This window comes from Chaetomium strumarium, assembly GCF_033439665.1.
Source record: "Chaetomium strumarium strain CBS 333.67 chromosome Unknown B0T15scaffold_1, whole genome shotgun sequence".
Classification (NCBI taxonomy): Eukaryota; Fungi; Ascomycota; class Sordariomycetes; order Sordariales; family Chaetomiaceae; genus Chaetomium; species Chaetomium strumarium.
The window spans coordinates 5,596,522-5,613,837 of record NW_026944429.1 but is presented as its reverse complement, the minus strand read 5'-3'; the positions used below and the strand labels follow the sequence as shown (position 1 = coordinate 5,613,837).

Genomic DNA, 17,316 nt, shown 5'->3' with positions numbered 1-17,316 from the left:
ACTGAACGGGCGGCGGCCGGGAGATACAACCGAGGACAGTAACATTGTGTGATAAGATCGTGCATCGAGAACATGTCGTGAATCATGCAGTGTGCATGCGATCGACCTTCATTGACGGCACACACGGTAAGTTGCAGCCTCACGGGGCAAGTTACATACAATATAAATAGATGAAGCTTGTCCGGCTCGCTTATGCAGTGCGGAACCCAGCGTCTCTGCAGATGCATGTATGGATGTATCATGTAGCACTGGGGAAAGGCCTTCTATTGCGGCACAGATCCCGCCGGTGCAGACGGGGAGCTGCATGCCACGCTGTACAGTAAGGCAGGTATGCAGTACTGCATATTTATAACTTTCGGCTCGGTGCAATCGGTCCAAATTGCATCCCAGTGGCTTGATCTGCCTTGCATTGTATAGTAATACATGCATGTATTGAAAAACATGGGTCTATGTCCAACACATGTCCGCTTCCATTCAATATACTACTGATCTTCCCACCGGTCCGGCTCCGGGTCGCCACGCATGAGTACTACTAGTAGATCAAAACGTCGTCCGCAACTTCGGGTAGTTTCCCGCGTCCGCCTGTAGGTCTGCAAAGATGCGGCCCGAGTCATCCTCCCGCAGGGCCTTCATCCGCTGCATGTCTTCCTCCTCCAGCTTCTCCATCTCCGCTGCCGGTTCCGCCCTGCCGTCCTTCTGGTCCTCCGTCTGCGGCGCCAGGGCTTTCTCCAATCCGGAGGACTCGCCCACCAGGAGGAACTGCGTGTTGACGTAGTCTAAGTGCTTCGGCTGAGTGGGCACCCAGCGGAGGGATCGGAATTCCTCAAGGAGCCTGCACATGATTGTTGATTTTAGTTACCAGTCAAAATCAGAGATTGTGTTGTAATATAATACTGAAAGGTGGAGAAAAGTGTACTCACTCCTTAGGATACTCGGGCGCCTTGGGAAGCCTCGCGTTGGCTGGACCGGGGTGCTCCGGGTTCTTGGTGGTGATGATGAAGCTGCCCTTCTCCTTCAGGCCGATCTCGCGCTGCAGCTCGCCCACCCTCTCCGGCAGCGTCAGGACGTAGGCCAGATGGCTCTCCCTTCCGGTGCTGGTGATGGCATACACGCCCTCGCCGGCGGGCGTGGCGGCGGGCGTGTGCCGTTCGCCGGCCGTCTTGGTCTGGTACTCGGAAGAGGCGAGAAACTCGTCCTTGAGCTGCTGGAAGGACGCGCCGGCCTTCTCGACGAACCCGATCCACCGGTCCCGGCCGCTTTGTGGCAGCGTCTTCTTGGGGACGACGCAGACCCGGCTGTTACCTGCGTCGCCGATCGGTCCGCTGCCCAGCTTGGCGTCTTTCTCGATGGGACGGAGGAGGATGTAGCTCCGCGCGATCTCGCTCACGCCCGACGGCTCGTCCACGTTGACGCGGCCGCGGAAGAAGAAGTAGATGATGCCCTTCTCGAGGATGCTGGATGGCGGTGCCTCGCTCTCGCCGCGGCCCTGCGGCTCGACAGCCGATGTCTCGTCTTTGCCCTCCTCTTTGGGTTCTGGCCGCTTCTTTTCGGTCCGCTGCTCATTCCCGTGACCCTCCTTGGAGGCTCCATTCTCCTGTCTGTGCTTGGTCTCATCGCTGCACGATGGGTTAGAGAATGTGGAACGTATCACAAGCTTAGGGAAACTTGCCCCGCAATCGTGTTTTCGATTTTCGTTTGCTTCTTGCCCCCCTTCCTTCGCTTATTAGAGCTCCGTGAGTCCGCACTCGCGCCTGCCTTATGTTTCGCGCCTGGCCGCGCTGTTTCTGTAGGACGCACGTCTGCTTGTCCTTGCTTCTTTGCTGCAGACCTTGTTGTAGTCGTCATCTTGGCTGCCGCCTCGAAGGTGAATTGGTGGATGCTGTGTATGGCTTTGCTTTTGGCTGCACTTTGAAAAAAGCTCAGACAATAAACCGCCGTATTGGAAGTCGGATGTAAACTGTTCTGGATAGCGACCCGAATGCCGATTCGATTCTTGGAGCTGATATCTTTCATCAATTTCATGGGTCTTGAGGGTTGTAACTTGTCAGTTGTCACTCCTGTGATGTCATAGATGCCGTTCTGGAATCCGAGAATGAACACAAACCGGTAAACGCATTTGCCTGCACCACAGTACATATAAGCATTTGCCTGCACCACAGTACATATAAGTACTCGAAAATAATGCCCTATGAATACCGAAAAAAAAAAAAAAAAAGGAGAAGAAGAGAGAGAGAGAGAGAGAGAGAGAGAGAAGCACAAACAAGAGGCACAGTTGGGTAGAGACCAAGAGAGTACCCCGCCCATGATACACTTCCATCCTACCTCGGGTGTGGATATGATCATCTGTTCCTGATCTGAACGCAATGAATCAATCAGGTGATCGGATATATATTAGGTACCGGATGGGTAAAGGGCTAATCACGCGAGGTTCCATCTAGCCGTGGCGGGAGCGAACTGGTAGAGCTCTACTAACAACTTGAAGGTAGTGTAGCAAGCCGATGTTGTCCGACAGGTGCTGTACTACTTCTACCGTTCTACATGACGTCCATGCACCTAGCCGACCTAACCATTCAGAAAAAGAATATCCCGCTTGGTCCTCCGCAGCAGGTATGCGAGATTCCCAGACAATGCAATGCCTATGAGCACCCCTCTAACTGGGTCGAACCTCGAGCTCATCTATATACGCTGTCTCCGATAGAATTGAATAATGCGGATAAGGGAAAAAAAAAAAAAAACAAGCAAAGAACAAAGGGTCGTCAGGGTCTGTGTGCAGTGTCCAGGGCGATGCTTCGCTCTAACATTCTGCATCCCATCCCTCCTCGCACAAAACGCACACTCGGCTTAGAATCGACGATGCTCCCGCTTGATTTTCTCTTCGAAATGGCGGTAGTGCTGTTCTGTCACACCCAGAGCCTGCATCAGCTCACGGAAATCTCGTCCTCGTCTACTGCTCGGCGTCTCCTTCTCCGAATCGCTAGCTTCGTCCGCGCGTCGCCTTTTGTCCGAATGCCGCAGCGATACGGCCAGCGCACTGGTAAAGCGATCGTCCGACACCGTCACAGCCGTCTCGGCGATGCTTCCACAGATGCTTAGCCACCCCGCAACGAGATCGGCGCTGATTGACCCTTCCATGATGCGGAACTCCATCGTCCGAGGGTTGCGTCGCGCCCGCTCGTCTTCTTCGCCAAACGCGCTGAAGTTGAAACCGAGCCGGCGGTACATCTTTTCGGGGCCCGAGAGGAGCTGGCCAAGCTCCAGGTGGGAACTCGTCTTCCAGATCTCGACAAGAGCGTTCAGCTCCTGGGCGGGGACCGTCGTCTGCCTCTGGACGGCGTCGATCGCCTGGAGGTCTGAGATGCTGGCAAGCTGGGTCGCTGTCGTGGCGCGGCTCCCCACTCGTCCGGCAAGTCGGCTCTGCTGTCGCATGGGAAATCCCCACGTGTAGATGTTGTGATAATTGGGCGACTGCGGGTTCCTGATGCTTCGCAGAGTCGGCTCGGCCACCCACAGCAGGGCGGCGAGCCTCTTGAGGGTCGACAACGACCATGGGCGGCCATCCATTCGCCCAAGGTGTACATGCACCTCGCAAGTGCAGTTTGCGGCTAAGCGATGGCCCGAGTTCAGCGCCGCCAGGACCTTGAGAATGCGCGCTTGAGTGTCCGGGTCCTTGAACCGCATCTTCGGCGAGCATATCTCAACGCCCACCCAGATGTATTCGCGGAAGGCCTTCTCCTCGTCCAGTGGCTCAACCGAGTTCGCCTTCTTGACGACCCAAGACGAGTCCCAGAAGTCCTTCTCTGCGAGACCGTCGTTGACGAGAGAGTGCATTGTCACGGCCCTCTCGCCCGCCCGTCTGACCGTTTGAGCAATGGATTCAGAGGCTTGCTCCAGGTAGCCCCTCGCGTCGCCGTCGTCGTCACGCAGCTCGACAATGGGCCGCCCATCGTCAGGCCGCGGGTCCTTCTGCCTCGGGGCAAGCAGCGGAAGCAGCAACTTCCATTCTAGCGCCACCGATATGTTCTCGGCACAGTCGGTCTCAGCGGTTGCGCTGTGCGGCTTGAGTAACAGTCCGGGGTCAATGTGGCTCGCTGCTGCACCACGGCCGGGTTTAATCGAGATTTGGCGCAGCGACTGAGTGCGTCCATTGTACCGGCGGTCATCGTCATGGAGAAAGGGCGCCATCCTCCAAGAGTGCATTCCCGAATTTCCCTTTGCGCCTGCGCGGACGAGAGGTCGAACGGCCCATTCCGCGTCCACGCACGAGGCAAGCACAGAGGGGAAATACGAAGCCGGGCGGCTTAAGGAGTGGGCTCCCCCTTCCAGCATCCGCAGTTGTCGAGCCCGTTTCCTTGTCACCTGGACATGGCAGGAGCGACCTCGCAGACAGATAAGCCGGGTTGTTCGGGTACGCGAGGAGTGGCCGGGAGCCCCATATTTCCCAATTTCCAGCCAGCCGGGTTTCGAAAGATGGGGGATACAGTCAATACACTAGGCGTGCAGCCTCAAAAGTTTCGAGGGCACTAGGCGACTCCTGCAACGCAGATGTCGACAACGGGGGATGCGGTTGGTTCATGCGGGTTCCATAGCCGGGCCCCGAATCTGGACTTGCTTCGGGCAGCAAAATTTCTGCATGTGCACCGCCATGCGCATGGGGTACCGTGCAAGGTCCCGTGCAGCGCTGGGCCGTCACGCCACAGACTGACATCTCGTCAGCCCGGCTGCAAGATGCCGCCAACAGAGATGAATGCGGAGCCGACAGGTCTTACATAGGTACCTACTCCGTACCTATTATCCGCCCCGCACGCACTCGACTGCCAGTCTTTCCGCCCTCTCCAGGCCGGAAGAAAAACAATGCAACGTACTGGTGTTTCTGGGGTCTTCTCACTTGCTCCTCGCGGGGCCTGCAGACCGCTGCTACCAGCGCCGGCGCGAGTCCTCTTGGCTTATCTCCGGGGGCGGGAAGCGTGCGACGCATGACCAAAACGGCCCACACCCGTCAGCACCGAATCCATGGGTTGGAGGAGTCAGGAGCGGTCAGTGCCCCTTCTTGGCCAACCCCAGCACTGCTCCCACGCGAGTGCTCTTGGCAGGCCGCCCCCACTCCTGTCAAACCTGTTACTTGTTCGGTTCTCGCTTTTTGCCGAACGGTCGGTAAAATAGCTCCGGGAAACGAACTTGACTGGCCAACACAAAGCCTGCGTTCATCACCTGCTGGGTGCTAGACAAAAGTTCCAATGTAGCGTCACCTTGCTACATAGATATGTGTGTGGGTAATCTGATGGTGAGATGTGAGCACTCATCAAGCAGTGAGCAAGATGTCGAGTTATGAAACGGATGGTACCTACACTAGACAGCCTCACTTGTGACACAGTCTTGGGATGGAGACAGGAGACTAGTGTAGCCAGATCAATCAGGAACCCTGGACTTTGAAGTTGGTTTTGGGGGGGACCATCATCGGTGAGCGCAATGAGCACTACAACTAGTAGTATGCTTGTGCGTCCCGACATCATCGGACAATCTCGGACCTCAACGACGAGGTGATTCGCATGCTCGCATCGAGTCCGTCAGAATGAAAGCCGGGTGCGCATCATCTTGTGTGCCGTAAGATGCCCCATGACCGGGTCTGACATGTTGCGATGGTGCGATGGATATGTGGTGGTGTAGGACGGAAGCTCATCCACCTACCACAAGTTACTACCTACCCTACTCACTTTGTGACACTATATCACCTGACCCTTGAGCAATCCAGTCGCAGACACAGTCAGTCCATTGTTTCACATTCACGTTCTGCCGCTATGAGCCAGCTCGGAGCCGTCGAAACAAGAGAAACTTGGCATGGAAATCAGTCACACGTAACAAGCTCGTGCGTGTACGACAGACCCCGACCAACATCCGCCGACGGAACTACAGCCCTATTACAATAGAGTAAACAGACGCTGTGTAACGGGGGCCCTGTGGTCAGATTCGCTTCATGTCCTATCAAGGTCGCCGCCATGAAATAGCCTCAACCCGATAGGACCGGACTTGAAGTTCTGGAATCTGGATGCTCTCTCTCTGCCTTGGTCATGAGCGCAACTCGTGATCAGGAATGGCTCACTTTTGTGTTTCCCAAGATGTAAGCCACCGTTCCGGCGATCGGGTTGCGCCCGACTCCTTCAGTCAGTCTCTTGATGTCGTACTAAATAGCTTCTGACTCAGAGGTCAGACCCGTCACCTCCCTCCCAGCCGACATTCTCGTGCCTCGTTAGCAAATCGACCGTCAGATACTACCTAACTAACTATCAGGTATGAATGATGTGCTCCATCCAGGTGAAGGATGGAGCACTCCAAGGCCATATCTGTCATCCGGATGACGGTGTCTCTAGCATCTTGTGCAACGAGGCGCTCTAATAGTTAGGGGTCGGCATCGTTTCGCGTCCAAGTCTAGAGTGGCTTGCGTGTTGATAATGAAGCCTAAACAAACGGCGAATGAAAACGGCTGTGGAAGAGAATTGGTTACATATTCCAGGAACACTCGGGCAGCTGGGAGGGCCGGGTCGCATAACGTATGGAGCGTCCTAGAGCCGTTCGTATGTGGGCTTACGAGGGAATCAAGACAAGTGAGGCGAAGCGAACCTAGACAAGGCAGGCTGGGGATAGATTATGGTAAAACCACCCAAGCTGCCAAGGTCAGGGAGTACGCCTTGAACCGCCTTACCGAATCGCACTGAAGTGGTCAATGTTTTGCAGAAACGCTATGCCATTACAAGTATCTAGACCTGGTCGTCAACCCACCGGTCCAAGTACCTAATCATCCACCCAAAGTCCGCCCAAAGAGTATCTAACCGCTAACCGTATTCCCTAAATAAGAGATAGTTACCTTGTGTAGACTTAAACCCCACTGAAGCGTTAATACCTACCTAAGGTGTCCACTCAAGTGTACAACACAGAACCCCACAACAAGACCTTGGACATGCCCACCCCTGGCATCGTAAATACAACGGGCCGACGTGATGACGAACACAGGAGGGATATGGCTCCACAAGAGCAAAACAAAACCCAGACATGGAATATGAACCGCAGAATAAGAAACTGGTGCAACACGGATACTAAGAAACCCTCTTTCCGCCACAGTCCGGAATCTTCACCCCTTTCTTCAACTTGCGATCCACCGTCAACAACCCCCAGTGGTCCTCCCACTCCTTCCCCGCGGTGTTGAACCGTATCTTCCACGGCTCGTCGAACGCCTCGAACCAGAAATACTCGGTGCCGTCGTCCAGCGAGCGGCACACCCAATCCTCCATGAAGGTATTCAGCTCGTCGATCCCCGCAACCGCCTTGTCCGGGCAGTCGGTCTCCCACTCGTTGCCGCACGCCGTGCCGCCCTGCGACGGCCAGCCCGTCTCGGCGATGATGTTCATGGCATTGTCTTTCTTGAGAAAGTCCTGAGTCTTGTTGCCCCAGAAGTACATGGTCCAGTCGGCGGCCTGGGTCGCCTTGGTGCCGGCAAAGAAGGGGTGGATGTTGGCCATGATTGCGTCGCTCTGCGCGGCAAGGTTCGACGTCCAGTTGTCGCCGAGGTCGCTAGTCGCCACGGGCAGCTTCATGCCCTTGGCGGTCAAGTTGGCGCGGACCTCTTGAAGGAGACTTCCCAGGGTGGCAATGTTCATCTCCTGGCGGAAGAGAATCTCGTTGGCCACGATGATGCCCTTGAAGTAGCTCTCGCCGTACTCGTCTAGGATGTCCCACATCTGGCTCAGCTGGCGAGCGTTAGTCGTGGCGTTGCCGTCTTGCCACACGCCCAGCCAGACCTTCACCGTGTCTTGGAGCTTGAGTTGGTTGATGGAGTGGATCAGCATCTGGGTCTGGTTGCAGTCAGTGCCGTACAGCCGGATCACGTTGGTCAGCTGCGAGAGGACGGCCAGGTCGCGCGTGATGTTGTTCTGCGACGGTGGGTTCTTGAGGCAGTCCGGGAACTGCGTGTTGAGCGGGGTGTAGTCCATGCCGGGGAACACCTTGCGGAGGTCCGGGTTGTTCATGAGCGCCTGAATCTCAGAGGAATCCGAATTGAGGTCTCCGTTTGCTTGCGTGTCGCCAGCGCCTGTCGACGTGCTGCCGGATGAGCTGCCGCCGCTGCCGCCGCTGGTGTCGTGGCCCTTCAAGACCGCCCCAAACAGCACGCCGCAAACGATGCCGGCGATGATTGCGAGTATGACGACAACGATTATTGCTAGCCTCCACTTCTTGCCGCTGCCGCTGCCCTTCGGAACCGCTCCCGCCTGCCATGCGCCCTTCTCTCCGTCCGCGCCCATAGGTGGTCCGGCACTGTATATGTTCCCCCCTCCTGAACCCCCGGAAGCTCTATCGCTGCTGGTGTCGTGGTTGACGGGGGCATATTGATTGGTCACACCCCCGCTCCCATTCCGCCCTGCCAGCCCCCAAGCACGCCGCCCGCTACAGCAACCCCGCCGGCGGTGGCGGCGGTACCGTCACGGCTCTTGTGACTAGACCCGATGCTCAGCATGCTCGTCCTCGGCCCTCTCCGTCCGTATACCAGGCCGTCGTCGTCGTCGTCTATGATGTCGTTGGGATTGACGATGCTAAGGAGGGTCGAGTCCCTGTGATGGTGGCTGGAGAGGTTCTGGTACGGGTCGTCGGTGTAGATGTCCCCTGTCCGCGACGGCGTTATCTGCCCTGGCGTGGCGTATCCAGCGCCCACGGCACCGGCGTTCAGCCCTTGCAAGCTGGAATGTGAGGCTCTGTCTCCTGAATAGTACTCGTGCGGTGTCAGCATCCCCCTCTCCGGGTACGCTTGTCCCTGCTGGCCCTGATTCTGGTATGGGTGATCTGGGTGTTGGCTGTGGATCGCGTTTAGACCACTCTCTCTGGCGTTTTGCTCAGCGATACTCAAGGCGATTCCGGCCATGCCTCCCGCAGCGGTATTGCTGAAGTTGTCGGCGCCGGGAGTGACGGTGCTCTGGGGAGACGGCCGCTGTTGTGCGCGTGGTGGATACGAGGTCCCCTGGCCCCATATATTCCTGTCCGTATAGCGTTGCGGAGATGAGTGGAGTGGGGACACTGGCGATACTTCTGGCTGTCCGTAAGCGTTCGGCGCCGTGCCGGAAGCGGCGTATCGGTGGGCAGCCTCTTGGCTACGTCGTCTTTGGGAGCGTCTCTCAAACGAGGAGTCGGGATGGGCTCCGGACCGGAATTGAGACGACGGGGCGTCGTATGGATCTCGCGGAGACTGGTACGATCGTTGAGGCGGCTGCTTGAACTGTCGATGGGGAGGGGGGGATGGCGCGGAAACACCGAGCGGTTGGCGTTCAGCCATTTCGTCGTCTTCTGAATAATATCGTGGCTGCGCCATGGCCGCAGGTGCTGAAACAGAGGCGTAGCGACGGTGTGCTGACCTTCCCAATTCCCAATTCCAGTCCCCACTGGAATGTTCGCAGCCTGGTTCGACTGGCCGGCCAACTTCGATAGAGTTTTCTTGGCTCGGCGGATGCTCGCTTTGGGGCGCGGGGAAAGAGAGGATCGAAACTGGGTCGCTGAATTGGAAAGAATCGAGTGGCACAACAAGCAAACCGCCGTGGCTTGGATGGTTTCGTGTCGAACACTGTGCTCGTATTTGGGCTGCGCCCCTCCTGTTGTTGCGTTTGGAGCCTTCCTGAATCCGTCGCTGAGGGCCCCCACTGGACAGCGGCGCGCAAACGACGCTGTGTCGAGAGACACAGCAGCTCACTATCCGTAGGTAGGGCGGGTCGATGCAGCAGCTACCCGCAAGCTGGAACCTCCCACAGAAAAGAAACAGCAACGCCTAAGAAGCAAAAACACTGGATCCTCGAAACATGAGACGGGAACGTGCTTTGGCGTGCCAAGAACTGGTGGGCTGCATACCCGATCCGGACTCGAGGTAACTATCGGTACCAGAACCGGCCCAGCAAGGCTCGGCGGTCGGCGCAAGATGTTGGTTGCTCGCGGCGCCGACGCTAACGTTACAGCTGGCCCGGATACATACTGTGAACTTAACCGGAATGGCCAAAAAGGCGGGGTGGCTGGAACCGGTTGGCTGGGCAGCCGTCAGCCGCAAGTGTTTACCTACAGTTCAACCCCTGAATGATTGTTAGCGCGGAACTTACGACAGGGTTCCGCTCTCAACCCCGAAACAACACTCCTAAATTACGAAAAGAGCTGGTTCAACGCAGAAAGATAGAGCATCTCACAACAACCTAAAGTCTGAGTTTATCTATACCTTTTTTCCGTAGAAAGGTTGGCCGTTTTGCCGTTGTGATTGAGATTTTGGGTTAGACCCTGGTCTTCAAGTCAGGCGCTAACGTACCTCACACCAGGGGTTGGACTGCACTATGCCCCGCGGACCTATGGAATAGTGTAACCGCTGCGTCTGGAATTAATCCCGCTGCACCTGGCTTGATATCCTTCCTCTGCACAAACAAAACCAGAATACAACCTGGAACACGCTTGATGCATTCCTCATTCTATTAAGCGCCCCGTGTCACCTACACTATTGGTACATACAGACACGTGTATTCACCCAGGTATCAAACTTCAGTTCATCCTAATCAGACGGAAAGTCCCGACATCTGATCCACCCACAGCAGGGTGCGGAAGATGCCCCGCTTCATTACATCATCTTGAGCTTGACATCCCCGATGGCCGACACAGTAGCATCCATTCGGCATGCTTACACTAGCACTTTACATACAGTACACCGACCCAAGTTGTGATGGCCCGGTCCGCGACATACGGTTGAGAAGGATGTCAAGTGCAGATTTTGGAGATATTACCTTTAGTCGATGTCAAGCCCAGACTTCAGTGACTGGCACTGCATAAACTGAGTTGCAGAATCTCCGACGTCCATACACATGTGCCGGGGCTTGGGGCTTCCACCACCGACAATCACAACCCAAGTGGGAGAAGGTAGCAGGATGATGTAACCGGCACATTTGAGAATGGCGCGTTCCTACTATACCGGTCCCTCCAGTAACATGCCCTTATGTGGTTATGACGCAACAGTATTTTGTGTGGAGAGTTTAAGGAAATTGACATCATAGACCGACCTTGACCACAATCTGAACTTATATCTGACGGCTCCGAGTTGCTTGGAGCACAAACCCATCCACGAACAGCATTCGGCATCAAACAACATCAAGTGCACGACAGACCAATCTGAGCCACTCGCAGTACAAGTCAAAACACCTCTCACCATGTCTGCCAACCCCGATTCAGTTGTCAACCAAGGGCAGTTTCACTCGAGCGTGCCGCCAGCACAGCCGCTAACCACCTCTGGAGTAAGTCACGTCCGGCCCCGATACCCTCTCCAGCGATGATTGCTCGGCTCACTCACACCGACGCAGCATCAACTGGGCCAGCAAGTCGGCAACGAAGCCGTCCCCGAGTTCCGCGCCAAGACATTCCCTCCCGGGACCGCGCCCAAGGAAAGCACATACAAACCCAACCCGATCCACGAGACCCCGGGACAGGCCATGAACCCGGATGTAGACGAGTCCGGACGGACGGGCGCGTTGGACATGCCAGGCGCCACCAGTGGCGAAGTGCACAGCCAGTCGACATTCGCGCGGCCGATGGAGGGCCAGACGGGCAAAGAGCTGAACGACAGCAAGATGCACGCCGGCAAACGCAAAAAGGAGCGCAGCGGCTTGGAGGGCGTGGGCGCCACGGCTACCACGTCGGACGAGACGGTTGAGGGCCGGGCGCGCGCCCTGGGCGCGGACCTGCCCGAGGGCGTGGAGCGCGGTATCAGGGGCAAAGGGCCCGGAGCAGAGGAGACCAATCCGGCGTCTGCGGCGGAGGTGGCGGCGGAGAAGAGCCGGAAGTAATTGAAACCGGATGGAAAAGGGGTTGCACTGTACGACCAGTCCGGGGCCATCTTGCGATATCAAAACAGATTCTGATTCGGGAAAGGATGCAAAAGTAATGCGTCAGCCGCGAATCGAACGCGGGGCCCATCGATGGCAACGATGGATTTTACCACTAAACCACTGACGCTGTTTTGCGATTGTTGTGGAGGCGTAGCTCGAATGGAACCTTAGATATGCAAGGCAAAGACACCCAATTCCCTTCCACTGGACTGAACTTCTTACAAGAGTCATCAGACGCCAGCGCCAGTGAAACAATCCAGTGACCGAGCATCGAGGAATCTTGCACTCAGTACCAGTAGTGCGTAAAACCAATATAGCGAGTGTCGGAATAAAAATCATAATAGGTTGTAGCCGGGCTTGCGGCGTCGAGACCCTTATGTCTGGACCGGTAACTCTGTTAACAGGCTTATCAGAAGAAGGCTTGGATTGTGTCTTAGTCGCTAGATTAAACTGAAACGTCTCTTATAACATTGGTTGCAGTAGGATCACTGAGCAAGCACACAGATGGCGTTTTCCTGCACCATTCTATCGCTCGTCCACCTTTTCTAGGACTCTAATCCATTCTATCGTTCAGTCACTCGGAAAGCACCACGATTATTAGGACATCAGGTTGAGGCTGGTTGCAACCTGAATCACCTGGGTCACCACGGCAGACACATCGTGGCTCTTGATAGGCACACGATGATCGCCATCCCACTCCACGAGCCTAGTGGTCCCCGGCTGACACGATTCCCGGAGCAGATGCCGGTGCATCTCGAGCCTAGAATCTCGAAGCCCATGGACGTGGATAGTAGGCAGCTGCAGCTGCAGTCTAGGCCCTTCTTCCCCGAGATTGTGCGGTTCAAGATCCCGACCCACAACAAACAGCGGCCCGCGCCCAGCAAGCAGCACAGCAAAGCGATAGCCCCTTATTAGTTTGGTCGCCCCGCCCCCATCATCCCCATTATTACTGTCCGCGAGAGTCTGCTGCTCCCTCAGCAACAGGCTCGCCGCAACCTTCGCCCCCTGGCTAAATCCCAACAAGGCAACCACGCTCCCCGTCGCGCCTCGCGCATCATCCGCCCGGACAGCAGCGGCGACACTCTCGTCGATCTTCCGCACCCCTTCTCGGTCCGGAGGGTCCGTCTGGCCTAGCTTCGGCAGCCAGCTCCGAAAGGGCCCGAGCTCGCTAAACACCGGCTCCACTCCCGGCCCCGGCGGGCTCGAAATTGGCGCGTCGGCAAAGACGAAGCGGAAATGCGGCGCGAGTCGCTTCTGCAGGACGCGGCATTGGATCCGGAAGATGGCTGCGTTGGTACCCCCGCCGTGGAGGCAGAGGATGCGTGGGAGCCGAAGGCTTGCAGCCTCGTTGCCGTCGCCGTCACGCGCAGCGAAAGAGGGGCTTGGCTGGTCCGGCGGAGACTGTTGTGGTGTCGGGTGAAGAGCTGTTGCGGAGTCTGAAGACATTGTGGTGATTTGGTGGATTGGGATTGCCGGGTCGGCTTGACGATCGACACTCGACAGTAGTACTGTACTACTCTTGGATGCGGTAGGGGAAAGCGTTTGGAGCAGATGGCCAGCTCTGTGACGATACACGTCTTCCGAGACTGTGGTGTGAGCTAGATCTTCCGTTTGAGTGAGAAAGGGACCACGCAGCATCAGAGGTGAGATTGCGAGCAAGAGAGAGAGCGGGCCGATATCGGGATATTCTGCACGTCTATGGCACGGCAAACCCCGAAGCTTCGTGAGGCTGCCGACGGGACACTGGGGCGAACATCATCTCCGTTTCGACAGGACTATAGTCCAAGTCCCTCCTTGGAGCTGGGATGCTCCTCATTCACCTCCGGCACAGACTCTCAGCTCTCTTCTGCCAAGTCAAGAATTCCCGGAGTATCTCGACTGTAGCCATTGGCATGATGACGTGCCAGTTTATGCCCAGGGCAGCTGAACTGCTGCCGGTGTATACGGCCCTACCACAGTAGGTCATACGTAAATCGCCTCGTGCATGCCCGAATGACAGTGCGATTGTCTTCTGTCCGTAATACTGGCCCATGAAGCATAAGACAGGGCCATTCTTGACAGATACTAGTGCTCAGTCTCGAAATCTCAAGCCTATAATGCAGCAGGCCGCTTACCCGGCTCCTTTGATTAGGTAATGGATAAAGCAAAGAATACAACGGGTTGCTGTTCGGGTTGGAGTTGGCCATGCTGTTGGGTTTCGGGTCACGCTTATTATGGCTGTGCTTGTGTGCGGCACATTTTTAAGATTAACGTTAGAACCTAGAACCAGGCCAGGCCGGGTCGGCCTGGGCCGATACTACCTTAGGTACCTACGGACCTACGGAGTAGCGGTACTGTTCCCATCCCCAAAACGGAAACCGGTCCCGCCGCAACAAGTACAAGTCCCTTGTTTGGCTGCAAACACGACCCACTGTTACGAGTGCATGTTGTGCAAGCCGAGCAGAAAGTCGCAAATTGCGACTCGCAATTCCAAGTTTCCTTGGCACTGCCGCTGACCGTAGGTGCATACCTCGGTAAAGTACCTAAGGGAAGGTCAGGTAGGTAATCGGAAATAAGCGGCCCAAAAAAACATCCTTGCCCAGCCCTAGTGGCGGGCAGTGCGGTAACACGTGACGTGACACGGTGACTCAAGTGCCCACGAAAGCCATGGCATGATAGCTTATTATTCTTAGTATTAGGGACCTACAGCTTTGAGAGGCTAACTCACAGCTACCACCTCATTTCCGTGAGTTGGAGTACCTAATCTGCTACGCGATCTTCCTCAGACGATGTCCTTTGAGGCAAAGGCGACCTATCACCTGGCCTTGTTCATGCGGCCCACGTCAGGTCAAATGATCCTCCAGCCGTTGATTGTCTGCCACGAATAGTCACAGCCCCACAGCTGGCCGTTATCCTACACCATTGTTTATCTAGGTAGGTACCTACTTAGTAAGTTAGTAGTGTTTGTATGGTTTCAGAAACTTCACCAAAAGTCATCCTCTGACCTCACCTGCATTCCTCCTGCCCGCGACCACGACACACAGGTCAGCGCCTGTGGCATTGATAAGGCTTGCGTGACCCCAAGCCCTTTGCTTCCTCTGAATACATATCCGTTTCCTCTTTGTGTTTACACATCAGATCGCTGTGTCCTTTGCTGTCAACCGACTCAACCCTTTAACTGGTGCTGGTCACCCCGTCTAACCGACTGTCACCTCCTCAAATCTGCGCCTTGTTTGCGCTGCACTGCTACCTACTTATCTACCTACGTTGTCAACGGTTGCTTTAAAAGCCAAGCTCGCCTACACTCACAACCACAATGTCTTCCAAACATACCAACACATCCGGGCGTCCCTCAGGACCATCACGCGACAACTCACTTCCCATCCGCAAGGCTCCTGCGTCTAGCTCTGCATCTAACGCAACACGCTCTGCATCTAACGCAACACGCTCTGCATCTAACGCAACACGCTCTGCTAGTTCACTTCCACAATCTGCTACTACCAGTACCACATCGCAACTGGCAGCCACGGGCTCTTCTCCCAGCACCGGACGCAGTGGGCAGAAGGTCCAAATGCAGGATGCCCGGCCCGACACACGCCCGGAATCGACTCCACGGTTGCCGTCTCGCTCGATCCCATTTAGCAAGGACGATTGGCAGTATTCATTCTATAAGAAACTCGAAAACGTGGTTGCTAAGCGTAAACGGCGCGAAACACCACGTATCATAGTCATTACCGACATCGAGCAGGACTATGACGACCTGCTCGCTATCATCTTCCTCGCCGAGATGCACCGCATGGGTGCCGTGGAGCTTGCTGGATTCATCGCCAACCATGAGCCTGCCGACAGACGTGCCAAGTTCCTGCGAACCGTTCTTCATCTCCTCCAATTGCCCAATGTCCCCGTCGCAGTGGGCACCGTCGGCACCGACGACAGGGCTAAACACGTCCATGACCACTTCTATGCTCTCAAGAATGAGACATTCGAAAACGCGTCTTGGAACAAAAAAGGTTTCAAATCAGGAAAAGACCTCATCGAGGAACTTGCGGATCCCCGCCGGCCGCTCACTATGCTTCTTATCTCCAGCCTGCAAGACATGGCTGAATTCTTCACCGCTCGCTACAAGGAGACCGGTCACGAAGCAACGTCCAAGTATCTCCAACAAAGATTCACCAAGTTCGTCTCGCAAGGGGGTTACAAAATCGCACCTAATCGCGTCGACCTAATCCCTGTTAAGGGGATGATGAACAACGATTACAACTTTCCCAAGGCGGAGAATTACTGTAATGGTCTCGTCAGCTTCAACCTCCGCTCTGATGCCTGGTCCCGAGAGGCGGCCAAAGCGGCGAGGTTAGAAGGTAGCTTCATGCAGCGTCTTTTCAAGTATGGACCCATTGGAGCCCACCTCCGATGGAGCTGGCTGCGCCAGGAGTTCAAGTTCTTTTGGGATCCTATGAACTGGCCCTTCATGCCCCACCTCAAGGTCGACTGGTACCTGAACACTCGTCTCGGACTGGAGAAAAATTCCCCCAAGTTCAACCACCTGAAAGAGAAATCCGAGACCTTGGGCTTGGGCTTCGAGGAAGTCGCGGAAGATGTCAAGGTCATTGCCTACGACTGCTGCGCCGCCGTCGGAGTCGTGGGTGACGACTTTATGCGCGAATTTGGCGTGTTGGAAAACCGCAACGTCGGCCAGCATCGCATCTTTGGCGAAAGTTCCGATGACCTGGGCGGCATCAACCCCAAGAAACTGTCCGAGGTCATGCAGGCATTCCTGCTCGGGGGTCTCAAGTCGACCTACGACGCAGCCAACCAGATGGGCGGGTTCCAAACGCTCAAGCACAACCCCAAAGCCTCGCCCTATAACGCGCGAGATTTCCTCAGCAAGATCTTGCCGCTGATGAAAAAGATGGAGGAGTACAAGAACAGGAATGAAGAAGGCAAGGCCCGCCAAATAGAGAGCAAGTTGCGCGATATTGTGGGCAAGGTGCCGACCAGGGACGATATTCCCTACGAGCAGCTGTACCAGGAGGTCGTGCAACGCCAAAGGAGGAAGTGAACCCTCCGAAATATTCGGCATTTGATTTCGTGAGCAGGACAGTAATTCGAGTTGCACATTGCTCACTGCTGGGTTGGGGGCGTTTTGGGGGCTCGATTCGGTTGGGCGTGCGGGTTTGGTCAGGTACCTACCCTACCTCTAGATAGATGATGGCTCATAGGATTCCGCAGCTTTCTCTTTTACTCTTTGCATTACCCTTTCTTTGCATGTGAAGCGGGCCTTGGGTGATATGCTTGATACGATGACGATTCTCCAATACTACGCCATGGAAGGAGCGCCATATTCCGTAATGCCTTTTCTGTAAAAGCACCCAAGCCTGGCAGGAGGGGGTAATTGGGAGGTTTGGTCTCACTCGCCATGTTGCACGCAGCCGAGATAATCTCACCAAAACACAGC

General features: G+C 55.7%; 7 protein-coding genes and 1 non-coding gene across 8 annotated transcripts; 2 read left to right on the top strand and 6 right to left on the bottom strand.

Annotated features, from left to right (window-relative positions):
• Positions 1 to 369: 369 nt before the first annotated feature.
• Positions 370 to 2,169, bottom strand: B0T15DRAFT_520321 (uncharacterized protein; the record flags this gene model as incomplete). Its single annotated transcript, XM_062868494.1, has 4 exons — positions 370 to 832; positions 921 to 1,616; positions 1,670 to 2,026; positions 2,105 to 2,169. Coding segments are annotated over 4 exons (1,410 nt in total), but the record flags the coding sequence as incomplete, so codon positions are not given.
• A 546-nt stretch (positions 2,170 to 2,715) lies between these two features.
• Positions 2,716 to 4,675, bottom strand: B0T15DRAFT_520319 (uncharacterized protein). Its single transcript, XM_062868493.1, has one exon. It carries the CDS (start codon positions 4,324 to 4,326, stop codon positions 2,842 to 2,844), a length of 1,485 nt encoding a protein of 494 aa, XP_062726858.1. The 5' UTR covers positions 4,327 to 4,675; the 3' UTR covers positions 2,716 to 2,841.
• Positions 4,676 to 5,084: 409 nt separating this feature from the next.
• B0T15DRAFT_520318 (uncharacterized protein) lies at positions 5,085 to 5,767 on the bottom strand. Its single transcript, XM_062868492.1, has one exon. The coding sequence runs from the start codon at positions 5,508 to 5,510 to the stop codon at positions 5,205 to 5,207; it is 306 nt and encodes a 101-aa protein (XP_062726857.1). The 5' UTR covers positions 5,511 to 5,767; the 3' UTR covers positions 5,085 to 5,204.
• Positions 5,768 to 7,088: 1,321 nt separating this feature from the next.
• Positions 7,089 to 9,349, bottom strand: B0T15DRAFT_482199 (glycoside hydrolase family 17 protein; the record flags this gene model as incomplete). The annotated part of the gene is made up of 2 exons (XM_062866083.1): positions 7,089 to 8,407; positions 8,467 to 9,349. The coding sequence occupies 2 exons, from the start codon at positions 9,347 to 9,349 to the stop codon at positions 7,089 to 7,091; spliced, it is 2,202 nt and encodes a 733-aa protein (XP_062726856.1).
• A 1,497-nt stretch (positions 9,350 to 10,846) lies between these two features.
• B0T15DRAFT_60626 (uncharacterized protein) lies at positions 10,847 to 11,891 on the top strand. Its single transcript, XM_062871121.1, has 2 exons — positions 10,847 to 11,291; positions 11,358 to 11,891. Exons 1-2 carry the CDS (start codon positions 11,208 to 11,210, stop codon positions 11,838 to 11,840), a joined length of 567 nt encoding a protein of 188 aa, XP_062726855.1. The 5' UTR covers positions 10,847 to 11,207; the 3' UTR covers positions 11,841 to 11,891.
• Positions 11,892 to 11,938: 47 nt separating this feature from the next.
• Positions 11,939 to 12,009, bottom strand: B0T15DRAFT_t12. Its single transcript has one exon. It is a non-coding gene; the product is annotated as a tRNA-Gly (tRNA).
• Positions 12,010 to 12,479: 470 nt separating this feature from the next.
• On the bottom strand, positions 12,480 to 13,328 carry B0T15DRAFT_507670 (serine hydrolase FSH; the record flags this gene model as incomplete). The annotated part of the gene is made up of 1 exon (XM_062867661.1): positions 12,480 to 13,328. One exon carries the CDS (start codon positions 13,326 to 13,328, stop codon positions 12,480 to 12,482), a length of 849 nt encoding a protein of 282 aa, XP_062726854.1.
• A 2,104-nt stretch (positions 13,329 to 15,432) lies between these two features.
• Positions 15,433 to 16,920, top strand: B0T15DRAFT_385450 (uncharacterized protein; the record flags this gene model as incomplete). The annotated part of the gene is made up of 1 exon (XM_062864279.1): positions 15,433 to 16,920. The coding sequence occupies one exon, from the start codon at positions 15,433 to 15,435 to the stop codon at positions 16,918 to 16,920; it is 1,488 nt and encodes a 495-aa protein (XP_062726853.1).
• Between the last annotated feature and the right edge of the window lie 396 nt (positions 16,921 to 17,316).